The 18,406-nt window shown below is 40.3% G+C and overlaps 3 protein-coding genes across 6 annotated transcripts; 2 read left to right on the top strand and 1 right to left on the bottom strand.

Moving 5' to 3' along the window:
- The first annotated feature begins 555 nt into the window (after window positions 1–555).
- Window positions 556–6,296, top strand: med22 (mediator complex subunit 22). Of its 3 annotated transcripts, none has more exons than XM_083783186.1 (5): window positions 556–696; window positions 911–1,031; window positions 1,171–1,251; window positions 2,240–2,448; window positions 5,256–6,296. In XM_083783186.1, exons 2-5 carry the CDS (start codon window positions 912–914, stop codon window positions 5,446–5,448), a joined length of 603 nt encoding a protein of 200 aa, XP_083639312.1. In that variant the 5' UTR covers window positions 556–696; window position 911; the 3' UTR covers window positions 5,449–6,296. The 3 variants fall into 3 exon arrangements, with proteins under 3 accessions (XP_083639312.1, XP_083639311.1, XP_083639313.1); XM_083783185.1 differs by having other exon boundaries at window positions 874–1,031; XM_083783187.1 differs by lacking the exon at window positions 5,256–6,296 and having other exon boundaries at window positions 874–1,031; window positions 2,240–4,803.
- Window positions 6,297–6,845: 549 nt separating this feature from the next.
- Window positions 6,846–10,210, bottom strand: cUnh9orf78 (chromosome Un C9orf78 homolog). The gene is made up of 9 exons (XM_083784066.1): window positions 10,016–10,210; window positions 9,664–9,723; window positions 9,522–9,573; window positions 9,349–9,419; window positions 8,852–8,932; window positions 8,491–8,688; window positions 8,196–8,332; window positions 7,983–8,093; window positions 6,846–7,826 (listed from the first exon to the last, which is right to left on the bottom strand). The coding sequence occupies exons 1-9, from the start codon at window positions 10,090–10,092 to the stop codon at window positions 7,726–7,728; spliced, it is 888 nt and encodes a 295-aa protein (XP_083640192.1). The 5' UTR covers window positions 10,093–10,210; the 3' UTR covers window positions 6,846–7,725.
- Window positions 10,211–10,382: 172 nt separating this feature from the next.
- nfu1 (NFU1 iron-sulfur cluster scaffold homolog) lies at window positions 10,383–18,245 on the top strand. 2 transcript variants are annotated; one of them, XM_083783674.1, is made up of 9 exons: window positions 10,383–10,617; window positions 14,763–14,869; window positions 14,958–15,093; window positions 16,525–16,591; window positions 16,712–16,829; window positions 16,919–16,982; window positions 17,086–17,260; window positions 17,381–17,459; window positions 17,904–18,245. In XM_083783674.1, the coding sequence occupies exons 1-8, from the start codon at window positions 10,559–10,561 to the stop codon at window positions 17,417–17,419; spliced, it is 765 nt and encodes a 254-aa protein (XP_083639800.1). In that variant the 5' UTR covers window positions 10,383–10,558; the 3' UTR covers window positions 17,420–17,459; window positions 17,904–18,245. The 2 variants fall into 2 exon arrangements, with proteins under 2 accessions (XP_083639800.1, XP_083639799.1); XM_083783673.1 differs by having other exon boundaries at window positions 10,384–10,617; window positions 17,381–18,245.
- The last annotated feature ends 161 nt before the right edge of the window (window positions 18,246–18,406 follow it).

The following is an 18,406-nucleotide window of genomic DNA, read 5'->3' as shown; positions in this document are numbered from 1 at the left end:
TTTTATTTATTCAAGCGGAACCATCTCTTCGTCTGTGAAAATACGGTTCCTACCCGTATATTCCCATATAAAGGCTAGATGGCTCAAGGCGGACTCTCTGGCGTAGTTCATTCGGCGGCCATCTTGCTTCGGGGCTACGGTACAGTATCGTATGTTCTATGGCAGCTCAAACAAAAACAGTCATAACTCGCTCAAATATTGACGATTTACAAACGGGTTGGTTTATTACAAACGTTGTCAACGTGGCTATTATTCAGGATGCTTATCTGCTTGATTTCGTTTTTTATATGAACGTTGTATAAAATAATTTAAGTATGCGGGCGTCTCTGACGTTTATAACAAACCAAACCTTTGAAAAATTTGCAAGTTATGGTTATTTAAAAGTGCATGCCCCATAGACACAATGTTATACTGCCCCGAACTGCCCGAAGTAAGATGGCCGTCACGTAGCAACGTCGCTCGCAAACCCTTCTACCCCCCCCCCCCTCCCCCCATGCTTGGTTCTAGCCCCTACCAACTGTCGGTCGGAATCAGAAGTCGGAACGGAAACGGAAATGGAGAAAAACAATAGTGCACACTTCACGAGCTGTTTTATTCCTATGGTTTTAATTCCTAACGGCTCTAATACTGGCACGGCTCTGGTTAATTCTGACAGAGTTGCAAAGTAACGCAATCAATCAGACTATGCAATAGGAGGTACGTATTATATATATATTATATAATTGTGTAAAATAGCTTAAGCGTTTGACATTTGCTCGAATAGCCAGTATACATTTCCATGTCCGTTTCTTTTGTGCAATCATTGAATTGAATGGACGTGATCTCTTGTATTGCCTGATTGTGATGCCCATGTCCTGGATGTGTTTACTACAGTCAGGTAAAGTTAGCTCTGCTGCCGTCTCCTGCGCAGGATGGCTACTCAGAGAGTCTCACAGAGCAAAGAGACGCTCCTCCAGAACTACAATAAAAGACTTAAGGATGACATCAGATCCATTCTGGATAACTTCACAGAAATAATCAAAACGGCAAAGGTACCGTACTGAGTCCTCCTCTTTAACACAGATTATTTTTACTTAATCTGGCACTACTTTCTGAATCGCTCTGATACCAGCTGTTGTCTACAGGTATATATATAATATATTAATGTTTTGGAAAACGTATTTCCAACAGATCGAAGACGAAACGCAGGTTTCTCGAGCCACCCAAGGGGAGCAAGACCATTATGAGATGCACGTTAGAGCGGCCAACATTGTAAGTTTTTTTTTTTTTTTAATACTGTTTTTATTAGGCATTTTTTGTATGACAACATCAGAATATTATCGACAATGATAATGAGTTCTGTTAAATAAAATGAAGAAAAAAAACAGGCAATGTAAATGTTCCACATACAATACATAATAAAAAAGACATAAATGTGATAAACATGAAAAAACAGTTAAACAATGACAAGTGTGAACAGACAAACAAAACAGACAACAGGACAGACACTCTTGCTCTCAAACTTTCCCAACATGTTGTTGTAAATTAAGTGAATTACAGACATTCTTTTTTTTAAAGAGAAAAAATAAAATAAAGAAAAAACACTAGCGTGCACCTATTGAAATATTCAATGAAGGGTTGCCATGTCTGGTAGAATCTATCTTCACTCCCTCTCAATTCAAACTTAATATTTTCCAATTGTAAGTAGTGTAACATTGTAACATCTCTCATAAGTGAACATTGTACAGTGTAACATTGTAACAGTGTAACATTGTAACATCTCTCATAAGTGAAGTGTGAGTCGGAACCTGTGCTTGTTTCCAATTCAACAGTATCAGTCTGACTCTGCGAGCCAGTAGAGTCACATATTTTACCATGTTATATTGGAAAGTAGACAGTTTGACCCCGGGCCCCCTGACTCCCATAACTGCTGTCAGTGGATCCGGGTCAAAAGGTCTTACAACAATGTCTACATTGTAAGTATTTTTAACGTATGATTCTTATGCAAGAGACACGCAATACATAGGACCAATTAAGGGAAGGGTTTTATTTATCCCCTTTCGGAACCATGCATAATTTGTTTGTATTTGGGATGACTGTAAATACAAAAAAGAAAAAGGTATACAGTGTTCCGAAAGGGGCTTGCTTTGATTATGCTTTTATGTGTATACCAGTGTCCTGGGTACTCTTATTCCTTTTACCCAAATCAAATGAATACTATCTTTCTCTATCTTTCTCTTTCTCTCTGTTGCTGTGACAGGTGCGTGCGGGTGAGTCGCTGATGAAGCTGGTATCTGACTTGAAGCAGTTCCTGATTCTGAACGACTTCCCTTCTGTAAACGATGCGATCAGCCTCCAGAACCAGCATCTCCGCTCACTGCAGGAGGAGTGTGACAAGAAACTCATAAATCTCCGCGACGAGATCGCCATCGACCTGTACGAGCTAGAGGAAGAATATTACTCATCCAGGTACAAGTAGGCTCATACAGGCCTTATTCCCAATGCTCCTCCATAGCATCGTGCTGTTCTTGTACCTTGTTCGTTCACCACCAAGCCTCGTGTAAGGTGTAATATCTTACCCCATTCCTTGCCCGAAAACCTTAATACTGTGGTAACCTCAAATTTAGTTTGAGCTACCATTTGCCATTCATTTTCAAATAAGTGATATTGACTTTGTGGTATCATGCAAAACATAACATGCCACCAGGTTATATCTTCTTCACGGTGTACTTGATGATCGAGTCACAGTGCCTTCATTTTATTATACGTGATGTTGTGTATTATTGTCAATAGTAGACCTTATATTTGCTGGATATCGTGATTTAAAGGGACATGCCACTGAAGATTTGCATATAAATATGTCTATGGACATTTGTCTAAGACTGTATATATTTTTTTCCTTTTCTCAGCACTTATTGTTCCTCCTAACCTTACCGGTGTGCGGTTAATTTGGAAATAAGTTGCAATGGTAAAAGAAAAAAGAAAAAAATATATACATACACACTACTTTGGTAGTTACTCGATATCTGGATACATTTACCACAGCACTTACTTAGAACTAGCAATAAAGGTAAGGTAAGACTAATTACATTTTGAATTTTGTTCAAATTCTGTCAATGGCTGTGGGCTTCACATGGTGAAGACGTGACAGTTTTGACGTTTTCTTTGGTATCTATCCTGGGAGATATAAACTCAGAACACAAAGTTCAGAAACTTAACTTTGGTCCATTATTTCTCCACTTTAATAATACCAAGTGGTATTGTATTTTATATTATACTAATTGTTGATTAGTCACCTTTACAACGAAGTATAGCTTGTATGCATTGTGCATTCGTGGAATGAGCAATACAGCTAAACATGTGGGTAGCGCCTCCAAAACAATTGGTTGGTATTCAACCCTTGCTTTGAGTTGCTTAGTCAGTGGATTGGATGATTGCACTCTCCCACAGTAATAAGGAAAAAACAACACATATTGGCCATTTTTACACTCAGTGTTATAGAACTCAGTAGCGGGTGTAAGAAAGGTACCACCTCATGCTCACCAACCTAGGCACATTTTTCTGTGGGATTGCATCCCATTCCTCAACCAGGTTTTGTCATCCAATGTGGTTCTGTTGGTCACTCTAGTCTAGCACGTACAGCATGCCCAAGCTGATCTCAAGTGTTCAGTTAGGTTGAGGTTTGGAATTACGGCACGCCATTCTATCCTCTCCACTCCAAAATTCTGGAGGTACTCTGTGGGGCTGAGCGTTGTCCAGATTCTGAAGATTTGGCATCGCCACTGGCTCCAGAATCTCATCCCGATATGTACTGCATTTGAGATTGCCTTCAATGATGACAAGTTCTGTCTTGCCTGTGAGAGAGATACTGCCCCATACCATACCAAGATGTTGTGGCTGTGTATGGATCTTCCAGATGCTACTGAGTTCCCTAACACTGAGAAATTAAAGTGTAAAAATGGCAAATTGTTTTGTTCCTTATTACTGCGTGAGAGTGCAATCATCCAATCCAATAAGCAACTCAAAGCAAGGGTGAATACCAACCACTTTCCATTTTGGCAATGTTTTGGGAAGCGCTACCCACACGTTTAGCTGCGTTGCTTATTCCAAGGACCAAAGTTAACTTTCCGAACTTTGTGTGTCGAGTTTAGAAATATTGACTGGACAATTATAGATAAGTGTTTGCATAAATTGAGTGGTGTTCTTATTTAATGCACTGATGATGCTATATTATTCATTCCTTAGTTCCTCCAGGGCTAAAACATCTCAGGAGTGAAATGATGACCATGTTGCATGAAGTGCATGAAATCAGAACCGCTCATTCACAAAATGTCACATTCAAAGTTCGTTAAGGCAATTTCATTAATGGATGTAAAGAGATGGATGGATGTTGGATATGTATCAAGGGAAATCGTGCAATGAAAGCAAATAAAATACTTTATGGGGGGTAAATCATGTTCAAGAAACCAAACTGTTGAAAATAGTATTTTTAAAATGTACATTAGTTTTTAATACTACATTTTACATACATTTTTAATATTTATATAATGCTATCTAAATTTACAAATATAAAGTGCAAAGCCTGTATGTGTAAGTATGTGTAGACGTATGCATGTTTTCTGTTACTTTCTATTCTCTTAGGTCAAATTTAAAACTAGGCCAGGTGAAACTAATTACGATTCCCAAGGTTTTGTTTTCTGTAAATAGCCTAAATACAGGTGGCGAATTTTTATAGCTTCCTTCCGTCCTTAACCCTCCAGTGACTCTGTATCAGTTATCAGTAGACCCACAACGATTAAGAAATAAAGTAGAAACGAAACAGTTGTAGTTTGTCTAATTTGTTTTTTGTGTAAGAAAGGGCTGAGATTGTCTTTCTTTAAACTGCTTTTAGCATGCCGGATGTAGGGCTCCTTTCTGCCTTGCTGCACTCACTTGTTCTTTCTCTTCTCCACCACCAACTATTGCATAATATTGTACTTTGTATGCAGATTGCAGGCTCAAGCCTAATTTATACTTCGTTGAGTGACGCAGTCGTGCAACGAAATATAAAATTGCCCCTATTAGGCAACGCCAGAACATCTAAGCTTTCTGTTCACACTGGCTGTTGTTTCATGGCCTTGTGGCTAATTCTTGTCTGTCCTCCTATTTCTTTGGTCCCTTGACAATTTTTTCCATTTTCCCCTGAATGTGCTTTTTGTGACTGGGCGCTCTTGTCTGCTCCTTTCTTGCTGTGCTGCGCTGATTCTATGCCTCCTATTGGTTTCTGTTCTGAAAAGCTACAGTCAATGGGACAGTACCGACCTACCCTTGTGTGAGGCCTACCGGCGACGAGACAGTTGGGCCTCCCCAGGTGCCAGCTGTGGTTCTGCCCAGGGGGGCAGAGAAGACGTTGATGGACCTCCCTCACAGGAAACTAACCCACAACACCATCTCAACGGACATGGGACCACATCTACAGAGAAACCTTGAAACACTGGAGATTGGAGAATATCAAGAACAGTTTGGAACATAAAAGACCTCCTACATGGTTTGTATATAATAGTACAGCCTAGGTCAGGGTTCAGCATCCTTTTTTGACATGAAGTGCCATACTTTCATTTTCTTAGTCAGTGTGCCATATCCATATGTTAAATTATTACCTTTGATTGTCCATAGGTTATACATAACAACCTTTAGAAATATTGGCTGTATGATCATTAGACTAGCAATAACCCACCTATCTCCCAGACTCCCCACTGTCCCTGATTGTGGAATTATGGGTATCAGGTACTGTCGCCCCTAAACCATCTCGCCCCTCTATTTTTCCGCCGACCTCTCGGTCTGACGGTTCCTGTATTCCTTATTTTGTTTTACTGAGAATAAGGTTAGAAATAAGTTTAGGGTTAGGCATAGTTTTACTGCGGTTAAGGTTAGGAATACGGTTAGGTTTAACCGTTTAAGCATAATTTATTAGGAATACCAGGCCACAGTTCCGCCGGCTGTACGCCCGGGGCAAGTTGGTAAAGGGGCGAGTAGTTTGTTATTCAAATTATGTGCACAATGTAATTTGTGACCGACTGACTAAACCTTTCTTCTTAAAAAAAGAAGAAAAAAAAACGATACACTTTCGCCAGTGATCCACCCTCCCCTTTGCCAATGTTAGCTGTAGCACCTTTGCCTAAGGTTGCCTACCCCTGGCCTAGGTCATTGCTAGGAATGTCTCTTGGTATGTTAAGTTTTTTAAATTGTATTCACATGAAGGTGGACTGGAATTTAAAGGACAACTTTAGTTTTTTTCCACCAAGGTTCATGTTTTAGGTTATTAGAGAGAACGTAAATTTAATTTCATTGGTCTCTTTCGTTTTAGCGATTTTAGCTATTTCTTTCAGGGGGGCGGGGCACTCGAACATGGGGCTAATTGTTTTTTTACTAAATTGTATAGCGATTTATTTTTTTAATTCACTACTATAGTTCTTCTAGACCCCATAAATGTACATCTGGCCACAAAAGATCAGGGGATCTACTGAATGTGAAGGGGGGTACTGTGTTGTATGGCTTCACATTCAGTAGATCCTGTTATATTTTGTGGGCAGATGTAATTTTCTGGGGTCTAGTAGGACTATAGCAAATAATACAAAAATAAATCGCTATAAAATGTTGTAGAAACAAATACATATTTAGCCCCTAAAATCGTTAAGACGAAAGAAAGCAGCAAATGAAAAAGATAACACCCTTACTTTCTCCATGAACCATGGTTGGAAAAAAAAAAGTTGTCCTTGGAACAACTGGAACATTTCTACACCATCACAGAATAGAAACATACCATAAATAAGCTGATGATTTCATCCAAATGAACAGGATCAAGTGTAAATTTCACATTGCAAATATTACTCGTCAAAATCTTTATTAGTCAAGTTCCATATTCCTGCTTCCATGGCATTGTTCAAAGAATCTCTCATAGCCAGACCATCACTAGCCTGGGTGGGACCCAGGCTTTTTTTTCCATTTGCAGACGACCATTAATGCACTTAACGGTGGTCCTTCATATTGGGTATCAGGATTGTTCAAAGCAGTGAGTGTAGGTTTGTTAGCACTGGTGTTCTGCATGGTTCTACCTCCTACATTGAAATTTAATTTCCTTATAATATAGATCTGATCGTCTGGCTATGCGAGACTACGTCATACTGTATATACAAGTTTCAAAAGAGAATTCAAACAATAAAAAATAAACGTCTTGGATTTGTGTATTACTAATTGAAGTACAAATTCAGTTATGTTTATTCAAGAATAACTCAACGAGTGAGTGAAAGACTTGAAACCTCGATGGTATATTTACTACCGGTATATTAGATGTCAAAGAGTTAAAAAAAAAAAAAGATATATTCCAAATGTACATTTTCCATCTTGATAAAATCAGCCTAATGACACATCTGGTGGGTCACAGGAGCAACAGTTGCAGAAGAAAGGATAGACACTGACATTTTTTGTCAAACAATGTCTAGTTTGGTCCTTGAAGTCAGACTGACTATAGGAGTAACGGATCTATTTCAGCGGAATTACCATTCAACACAACACATATAGTAAGCAACCATAATGTTCAAATCTGAATGACAGATTTTTTCAGGTTCAACACTGAGTACAACAGTTCAACTTATTCTGTCAATAGTTGAATTCTGTTTAGCCAGAATACCATCTACAAATTACACAGCTCTTCTATGGATATTAATAGAAAACAGGATGATCATCAGGTTGAATTATAAATAAGACTCAGTACCGCCGATTCATCTTCTTGAACTTCTCGTAATGGTAGTCATCAGTGGCCTTCTCATTATTAGGACGTTTGCGGTAGTTGGGTGGCGATGGTGCAGCTTATAAAAGATTTAAGATGGGAGTCATTTTATTAATTCCAGACAGTTCTCCATACAGGTATACCATTGCTTTTAGTCAAGTGTCTGATGTAAGATATACATTTACTACTGTTAATTGTTGTGAGTGCAGCGTTTGCCTACACAACACTTGCTTACCTTCTGGACCTGGTTTCTCTGTGTCACCCACACGCAGTGGCCTTGCCTTAGGCTCTTCCTGTTTGTGTCTGTGGTGGTGCCTCTGTGGTGCATTCACGTCCTCACGATAGACTTGAGAGAAGGGTTAGAAGTTAGCCAGCCATTTACTTCTTATTTTAAATTATTTACAATGCAGAGTTTTACCCAAATCTTTAAAAAAAATGTCTAACTCACAGCGGTTATGCTGGACATAGTTGACAGCAATGTTAGTGGGTACAAAGGATGTGCCATGGTCCCTCTTCTTGTTTCTCTGCTCTGCCAGGAGCTTTGCTTTTGCTTCCTCTGTAAAGATAATGTTTTTTATCTTTGCGCTAGAAGACAAATTAAATAAACAGTGGCATGTAAGTTACATTGGAATCCTTTTGTCAGCTTAAGAGTGGCATAAAATTACTCTCCAAAAACTGGCAAGACTAGAATATGATATGTTAAGTAAGTCATAAACTGGTGCATGCAACACTCTTCCACATACTCGATACCAAGGTCAACTTCAGGGATTCCACTCAGCATCTGGTTGGACAACATCTCCTCTGTCTTCTTGGCCGAGTTGACCCTGATGTTCTCCGGTAGCTCATACAGTAAGTCCTCTGCATTCTTCACCTTCACCTTCTGTACCTCTGCCTCTACCAACCCCTTCTTCTTTCTTAATTCTGTCTCAATGTATTTCATCCTGAGAGGAAAAAACAATGAGTTGGTATATTCTGATTCAAGTTAAGTTTGTGCACAATGCTTGCATTATTTGACTTGTAAGTAATGTATGGATTAAAGTCATGAAACATAAGTACACCTAATCTAAAAAATATATTTTTTCAAGATAGAGAAACTGTGCATACATGTCTGCATCCTCATCTCTTCTATTTGTTTCGGCTGAGAAAGAGGTGCCCAGGCTGAGATCTGAGGTCTCTTCTTCTGTCCTGAAAAGAGAAGACATTATGACACACACACGACATGAGATGGAATGTGGACATCAATGACATTCAGTTACTATAACTCAGCCCAAAATAAAACACCCACTGGTACCACCCACCTATAGAAATCCTCCTTCTACAGCACTGTCTGCCACCAAAGTGTGGAATACCCCCCCCGACACCATCCCTTAACAAATGTGGATCACTGGCTTACCTATTTCAAAACACTCCTGAAAAGGAGATGTTGATGTTTTTGATGATGTTGACAAATTTAATACATAGGACCACAATGGAAACAAGTCCCCCGGACTTTTCTGTGATATCCTTTTAGCTCAAATGTCTGAATGTACCTTGTGCTGTTTTACATTTCTGTCTAATGAAGAATTCAGTCAAATCATCAAAACAGTTCCAGGATTCCTTACATGTCCCTATTCCTGTCCTTTATTTTCTTCATATCCACAACACCTCCTGTCTTCAGTTTAAATGGGTCATCCTGTAAGGTAAGTTTAAAGAAACAATTATGTGTAATTTCAAAATGTGCCAATGAAATGCTTAGATATAAAGTTATACATATTACTCAAGCTGATAAACTTACATCAATGTCACCATCAAGAGGCAGTTTCTCCCCCACCAATAAGGCGGCAACACTATCCAGAAGGAAATGTAAACAATGTTGGTTAATAAATCAAACGTAGTAATGCAGAATTTGTAAAAAGCCACCCCTTGCACCTCTGTACCTGACACCAGTCTGTCTTTTCCGCAAACCCTGTAGTTCTTTTGCCTCATCCACTTTGGCTCTAAATGAAGGGGAAAACACATTATGAACATAAACTCAAAAAAGCTTCATGGTGAAGTTCATAGCTAATGTTGCGGTAATGGTACAACAAAGCATCTGGATAGATGTAATCATGCAATCATTATATAACAATAACCAAGAAATAATTGAAAATAAGCAAAAACAGAAAGAAAAAAATGTACAGAAAACAAATTCATCCCTTGTCACAAAGTACAACACAGATCCATCCATTCCGTGGCATTTAAAAGGAACCCAAGTGAGCTAGACAAACCGTTGAAGTTAGCATACATTACCTTACTTCTTCTGTTACCTCGTCTTCCTCTAAATCAGACGAATCCCTTCTCTTCCGAAAGTTTCGATTTGAAGGCATCTTTTGGTACTTTAATGTGGAGGATTGACTATTTCTAAAACCGTCGTGTATTAGCCTGGTGACGCGAGGTTGGTCGCGGATTATGTTGGCACGGGGGAATGATTTAACCGACGTACTATTTTATTTTACCATTTACGTAAACAGGAATGACGACACAATGCAGAGTTGCAGACCCGCCTTAACATGTGTCTGATTGGCTCCCTGGCATGCATAGTTTTACTGAGGTTAGGTTTAGTAACCAAAGATTTTTAATATATAAAGAAGGGTACCGGTATAAACGAGGGGAATCGTCATCGTGACAAGCACCTAGTCGTATATAAAGAGAGATTTAGGGAGAGGTTAGCACAATTTAGCAGCAAATTTGCAAATTGCTACGCTCTTCGCGAGAGACTACAGACTCCTACTGGCCAATCACAGCAGGGCTTTCCTAGAACGTTGGTTGACACTTACAAGGATAATAACAAACATGGCGACTTGCAGACAGGTCGGGAGGTTGTTGAGTATTTCGACAAGATTTTCTTATCGGTATGTTTTTGTCATTATTTGCATTTGTGTTCAATCATGGGATACAATAGTGTGGACCTTTCCATCAAAGTTTCGCCTTTTGCAAAAGTCTTGTACTCTCATCTATCAGTTGTAGCCCAAACATTTAGACTTAGGTTTTTTTCGATTCTGACGAATGAGAGTCTAAATGTTTGGGCTATATCAGTTGTAGTACCCTGGTCAACGTTAGGTAACTTACACGAATGAACTGGAATGACGCAGTCGCAGATAGATGTATAAGTGCATGGTTCTGGCCACAAGCTAACAACTCTTACATTTTATTTTTAATATCTGGAACTCAGTGTGGGATCGTGGTGATTTTATTTGTTTCTCAGTCGGTAGTGTTAAGTTAAGTAGCCTACCCATCGTCGTTTGATTACCAATCAACGGTAATAAAGTAGATACTTAGTCAAGTTGCCAGTACTACTCCTTAGTCAACTCATAGCTTAGTAACGCTATCCTACACTCGCGAACCGCCAGTAATGTGATCCTGGCGGTTCGCGAGTGTAGGATAGCGTTACTGTCCTTAAATTCAGGGTACATTGCGTTATTAAAATGGCACAAAGTGCATTTTAGAGAGAAACTGGGGACCTGAGACGCTTCCCAGGTTCGAGAATAGACTTTTACCAAGGTCTAGCAGGCTTTGTTTCGGTGAGTGGTTACGTCGTTTTGTTTATTTGCTGGTATTAGAAAAACAGCGCACGGGAGTGGAAATATGACCAGAGGGCTGTGGAAGGTACTTCCACAAGGCGTCAGAGAAAGGCTCGCTGTAAGCCTTGGACCAGGGCTAACTCATAGCCAGCCAGTTTAAGTTCCATTGATTATGTTCCTTGCGAGTCCGAGGACACGAGTTTTCAACTCCCGTTATGTCAGTCTCGCATGTGGCCTTAGCTTTCCTGTCTCTCAGTCTGTACACTCTCATAAATGTACAGCATGAATTGCAAACAAAATAATCATAATATAAATACAAAGGCGTCATGCAGCTGCATGGTTGGTGTTCAAGTTGTTAATTTGTGCTTTCAGAGTGAGCTGATGTTGTGTAAAAACACTGGCGCTCTCACACTGTGAAGAAACTCAAGAGAGTATAATTTCCCCCCTCGGAATCTAACTCACCACCGGTGGTCACATTGAAGAGAGACAGCCGGGGACAGTGATATATTCTGTACTGTAGCTGGGGACAGTGAGAAGAGACTAGTCAGGGTGCAGAGCTCTCTGTAGCTGGGGGACAGTGACAGGAAGAACAGTGACAGGTACTCTCTTCAATGTGAGCACCAGTGGGGATATTAAAAACATTTCATTTGCTAATTATAAAGCCTACTTTCCTTAGTGGTGGCTGAGACCCCCACCACACGTATAAAATGTACTTTTTGACTAGAAAGGGATTCATTTTCACCGGAACGAAAAATCTTGTCTATGAGGTTTTCTCTTGGCAATATCGGTAGAGGGTGCAGTGGAGTAACTAAAATTATTTTTTATACGTCTGGTGGGGGTCTCAGAGTGCGTCCACTAAGGAAAGTAGGCTTTCTAATTACACAAGCCACCTTTGTATTGGTGAGGAGGTAAAACGTATATTTTCGCTAAGAGAAAAACCTTCCAAGGAAGGGACTGCACACTCCAGGGAACAGAGACGGACAACTTACTGCATCAACTTATTTATTAGCACGACACGTTTCGCCGTGAGCTTCGTCAGGTGCTATACAGAACTGTGAAGTGAAGTGTATATATAGGGACATTCATTATGCAGATCCACCCCCCCCGGGTGTGGCATCAATGATTCAATACATTTTCATGTATGGGAGGGGCAAACTAGACACATGAACAAACAGATCAAAATGGAATCTTCATTTGAAAAAGAAATACATCTTTCCATATACAAAAATATGACAATATAAATATTTATAGCAGATGTATAAAACAAAAACCCACCACAACAGTGCCAATACACAATATAAAGATTTAAAACATATCATGGGCCTCATCCTAGGGAAAATATGGAGTAGGTCAGGTAAAATAGTCAAAATTAGGGCAACCACATCAATAACTAGAAAAAGTGCCCCTCGGGGCACAGCTGGTCTCTACCAGGCCAGGTCAGGTTGTGGCCTCCTGGTGGCACTATAATAGGCCAATGTGAAAAGGGTGCATTGATGGCAATTGGATGATTTGAGGCATTTTGTTCCAAAAATGTGTTTTGCAAAGATCCACCTGTTGGTGGCGCTATAACAGGCCAATGTGAAACGGGTGGGATATATTCCTCAGCATAGTAGGAAAGTCTGTGAAAGATTTCACGTAAATTGCACGCTGCGTTCATGATTTGAGGCTTTTTGTTTCAAAAGGGCCAATCCTGCAAACTTTGAAAGCCTATGTTAGCCAATTAGGATGATTTTTGGACAGAATCTGGAGGAGTAATAACAATGTGTTTTTCAAAAGTCGGCCTCATGGTGGTGCTATAACAGGCCGTTCTGAAAACTTTGGGGCAGAGGTTCATCGTTGGCATCCAGGGAGTGTGTGTGCAAACTGTGGCATCGACCAGGTTAACGGTGCCGGAGATTAGCTGTACACGGACGGACGGAGTGCAAAACATGATACTCTATCCCCATGCCTTCAGCCTGGTGGAGACAATAAAGGCTTAATAAATAGGGCAGAGTGGTAATAACACATTTATGACCATTGGGGTTATAGAAATGGACACTCATTTAAGCCATTAGGTTCCATTGTGTTCAGGGTGAAAATCCAGTGTGCCTCTTTCTGTAAAAGCAGTTTTACCATGTCACCGCCTCTAGGTGGCAGGTCAACCCTCTCTATGCCAATAAATTTGAGGGTGGCTGCTGCTGACCCATGTCCCCTTTCTTTGTAATGACAATAGCAGTCCATATTCCCATTTCGGATTGCAGGTTTATGTTCGACTATTCTTATTTTCAGATTGCGTTTAGTTTGACCAACATATACCATCCCGCACGGGCATTTTAACATGGTAACATGAGTTGTGTTACAATTAACGAAGCCCTTTATTTTGTGTTCCTGACCAGTCTGTGGATGATAGAAGATCTTGGTGGTACTAGTGTTTCCTTTACAAATCCTTTACATTTTTACCTCTCTTAAAACAAAACCTGGGTGGTACTGTTGAAATATTTTTCAAGTTGGGATCGCACTTTAATTGCATGAGATGAGGTGCTAAATTCCGAAACACATGTGACTTTATTATCTAAAGTATCTCTGTTAACAGGTTGCAGGAGGGTCTCTCTTTGTACATCTTTAATTTTCTTTTCTGCCGTATGTATGGTAGATGTCTTGTAACCCCTATCTCTGAACCTGTTTTGCCTTTGCCTTTATTTTGAAGTCAGCAGAATCGCTGCAAATTCGTTTGAGGTGCAAAAACTGGCGCCTGGGATGATTGCTATGTGCATGTGAAATACTATTCCGGTCTGTGGGTTTGCGAAAAATTGTGGTCTTAGGGCCGATTCATACGCCGAATAAAAGTCGGTTCGGCACTACTAGAGCCTACAATTTGACGTCATTTGAGGTTCGGGGGGGCGGGTATCGTCCTAAAGTCGGCTCTTCGGTGCTACTGAAAATTTCTGACGAGCCAAAATCATTTCGGCACTACAGCGCCGAAACAGCGGTAAAATAGGAGTATGAATCGGCCCTTAAGAAGCCCTCTGTGTCTACTGAAATGCGTAGGTCTAAGAAGTCGATCTGGTCTTTACTGTGTTCCATTGTAAATGTTAAAGTAGGGTGTGTACCATTAATATAGTCCTTGAACACCAATAACTAATTTTCTTCACCAGTAAATATCATTAGGATGTCATCTATAAACCTTTTCCAATATATGACTTTATTTAGGAGTAGAGAAGTTGTGTGTGTGTATAAATAGCAAATACACAGTTATACATGCTTTTCCTACTGTACATTTCATACCAGAACACACTGGAGGAAATCGGTACCCTATACCAGATCCATGTCTCCCGTCTTAGGCGTTAGGTTTCCTGTCTCTCTACACTCCAGTAGCATAACATGGCAAACAAAATAATCATAAAATAAATACAGATGCCACTTGAGGTGTCATGCAGATTCATGGTTGGTGTTCAAGAAAGAATTGCTGGATCTCAATTGTCAACTTGTGCTTTCAGTCTATTAGGATTAGGGCATGGGTGTCAGCGTGTTGGATTGCACTGGGCTTCACAGAACACAGGAGCCAAAAGGAGATGGCCACAGGCACCCTTCTCTCTTATTTCGGGTAGGTAGACCTGACCAGAAAGTTTTATTTTATTTTATGATTAATGCAGCATTGAACATTCCTTTCATATTCGTGTATCTCTTCACAGCAAGGACCATGTTTATTCAGACCCAGGACACACCCAATCCAAACAGCTTAAAGTTTCTGCCTGGGTGCTCAGTTCTTGAATCAGGAACAATGGATTTTGCTGCACCTCGTGATGCATACGGATCTCCTCTGGCCAGGTATAAAATTGTCAAATAGAGGGTTACATAATGAAAATTTCCACCCAGTATTAACAATGCAATGACTTAAGAATTAAATAGATGTACAGTATATACATTAAAAATAAATGTTTTAATGCACGCATACACACAATTATGTGAGGGGTAATAAGCAGGAATGGCAACAATTATAGAAATACTGTACCACTCAATAATTGTATGATTATTTTGGTTGCACATACCATCATCATCATGCTTTTCCATCTATTCTTTGCACATACCAGTTACTTATATTTGCAAATAAAAAAGAAACCTTCATTAACTGTATACATTTTAAGAAGGGAACCATTGTAGGGGTTCCTTGAGTGTCCCAAATCCATATGGACCCTTACACATGACGGACTCGTCTGGCGAGTGTCTCCCCCATAAGGGAGTGCTGTAAAAGTTTGAGAACCGTTGCACCCGCTTCGAATGTTATCACACCTTAATCAAGAGAATGTTCGTGATCAGAAGCTTAGAATACAGCTAGAATGTGATAGTCACACATACTGGGAAACGCAGAAGTGAAACTATGGGAGCGTTTGCTTTTTGTGACCATGACGGAGACGTGCCATCTCTGGTGGCCTTGAGCCACGTGAGGCACCGCCGAACGAGTCACCGTGCCAAGTGTTGCGACAGCCACCAGAGCCGACTCAGTGCCGTTCGAGTCGCATCCGTATAGGCAGAGAATAGTAAATATTATTACCCCCTAGTTTCCATGCCCCGACCATAGAGTTGGCCCTGACACGTCCAGCAGGGGGAGTCGTTTACCAGGCTATGTCTGCACCACGCCTGCATGCGTGCAGTCCGGGTGAACACAGCCAAACACCACAATGTCTAGTATGCAGTATGGCCATATTCCAATGTCCTGATAACAGTTGATTTCGTGTATTTAATGCAGTGATAACCTATGAATCCGTTGAACCATTAGAATGTACCTGCTGTATACCACTGTTGGTTTTCGGGGCCCAGAGCGTCGTCTGAGGACCCTTCTCGCCTCCCGACTGCGACTCTCCTTGGCCCCGTTCCTCCACCACCTCCTGGAAAGAACAGTTTACTGTGCGCATAAAGACCCGAGAACAGGGCGAACACTGACAGCATGTACAGGACCACCAGTGCGCAGAGGTAGCGCTGCATTAATATCTCAGTTTGCGACATATTTTTTCCAGGCTGCATGACATGAGAACGGGACTCTGCTGTGTGTCGGGACAGAAGAACAAGGGGGAACTCTGTTGCTGTTGTGACCCCCACTGTTGGCTGATGATCGGCAAAGTTTACAAATGCCTTGGTGGTCTTAAATTCCGTGGCACAGTTGACCTTACCTCAAGGCACAACAGTGTGCCATGGCGCATCGCCTGAAATGAGCTTTTAGTGTATTTTGATTTTGACAATTCTGTTTTCTGTTTCCTCCAGGCAGTTGTTTAGAATTGATGGAGTGAAGAGTGTTTTCCTAGGCCCTGATTTCATCACTATAACAAAGGTAATATTATACACAGAAACTAGAAAACACGCTAATACACTGTGCATACAATGTTTAATAATACACCATTAATACACTATTATAATTTAATCTCATTGAAATATCTCTTTCTGTTTTTAGAGTGATGCAAATATGGAATGGAAAGTAATTAAACCTGATGTATTTGCTGCTATAATGGACTTTTTCACAACCGGACTGCCTGTTATTAGCGACGGAACTGTTCCTCGTGAAGATACAGGCATGGGACACATACAGCCAACACAAATAGAATAGGCCAATATTTTGTAATTTTTTTAAATATAAATAATAATCACTTTGTCTTTGCAGCACCATCAGATGATGATGATGAAGTGGTTGCTATGATCAAAGAACTTCTAGATACTCGAATCAGGTAGCTAGTTGCTCTTGTAGGTTATATTGTACAATGTACATCATAGTTCTACTTCATAAACTTGTCTTTTCCATATAATGATGGTGATGTTAATCCTTGCCAGACCAACTGTACAGGAGGATGGCGGAGATATTGTTTATCGAGGCTTTGAAGACGGCGTTGTAAAACTGAAGCTGCAAGGCTCCTGTACAAGTTGTCCTAGTTCCATTGTCACCTTGAAGAGTGGAATTCAAAATATGCTACAGTTCTACGTTCCAGAAGTAGAATCAGTTGAGGAGGTTTGTGACTTCCCAAGAAGATGTCCTATCAACAGCATATTGCATATTACATATTTTTTAGGGTACTAGAACAATGAATACTGATAATTTCTTATGCATTTTCTTGATTTCCCTCAACAGGTGAAGGATGAGGAGGAGGAGGGAATTGCCCAGGCCTGAATCTAAAACCGGAAAATCTGAAACGAGAGTCCCTCTAGAGCAGGGGTACTCAACTGGCGGACCACCTCTTTGCGGACCACCCAAAAAAAAAGAAAAGAAAAAGAAAACATTTTTTTTTTTTTTTAGTTAATAATATAAATAACATCAGATGGTATACATTTCTCATGTGAAATTGCTGCAAAGGCCCCCAAAATGTCCCCCAAGGGCCCCCAAAATTCTGGCACGCGCTACGCGCGCACAGTGTGGCCTGCCAGGGCGTATAACTCCCGGCCTGATTTGGAGTTCCACTCCGGGCCTGCACTCTGCACCCCATTATTGGTTGGGTGGAAGGGGATCTGATTTGTATAAGCTTGGCTTGACCATACTAAACGGGCATAGAGCCCCGCTCTCCGATGGACGCCACGCATGGGACCGGACCTCGGTCTTATTCAAAAAAATATTTGTGGACCTTCATCATTTCTAGTTGAGGACCCCTGCTCTAGAGTAGACATTTGCATTTCTCACTCCATCACCACTCCCTACTCTAACTACATCCCAGCAATACACATAATGACCATTTTAAAATGTCTACATTATAATAGTTGCAAGAGAATGATCGTATTTATCCAGAGACATTCTTGTAAACCTTGATAGTGCTAAATTCTTAACCCACAATTGGTCAGCATACTGAAACACCAGAGAGATTATATCTGAAGAACTGAAATACAGTAGATTTTACTTCACTGTCACACCTGGCTTGAATCCATCAATACAGTAAATAACAGGCATATATTGATGTTTTGTATGAAACATACTTATTAATGTAAATAAACTTTATTATATATTAGTATGTTGTTACAATGACTGCTTCTTTATCAGCAAACAGTATCTGATTACTGTTTGTAGTGTCAGGTTTGAATGGTTTAACGAGGCCTAACTCTTAACATTGAATAGAGCAAACATCACTTTATTTGGAGGTAGGCTACTCTTTAAATTAGGTCGACCAGA

The sequence above is a fragment of the Protomyctophum parallelum genome (assembly GCF_964188405.1).
Source record: "Protomyctophum parallelum genome assembly, chromosome: 15".
Classification (NCBI taxonomy): domain Eukaryota; kingdom Metazoa; phylum Chordata; class Actinopteri; order Myctophiformes; family Myctophidae; genus Protomyctophum; species Protomyctophum parallelum.
This window is presented reverse-complemented; position numbering and strand designations above follow the sequence as displayed.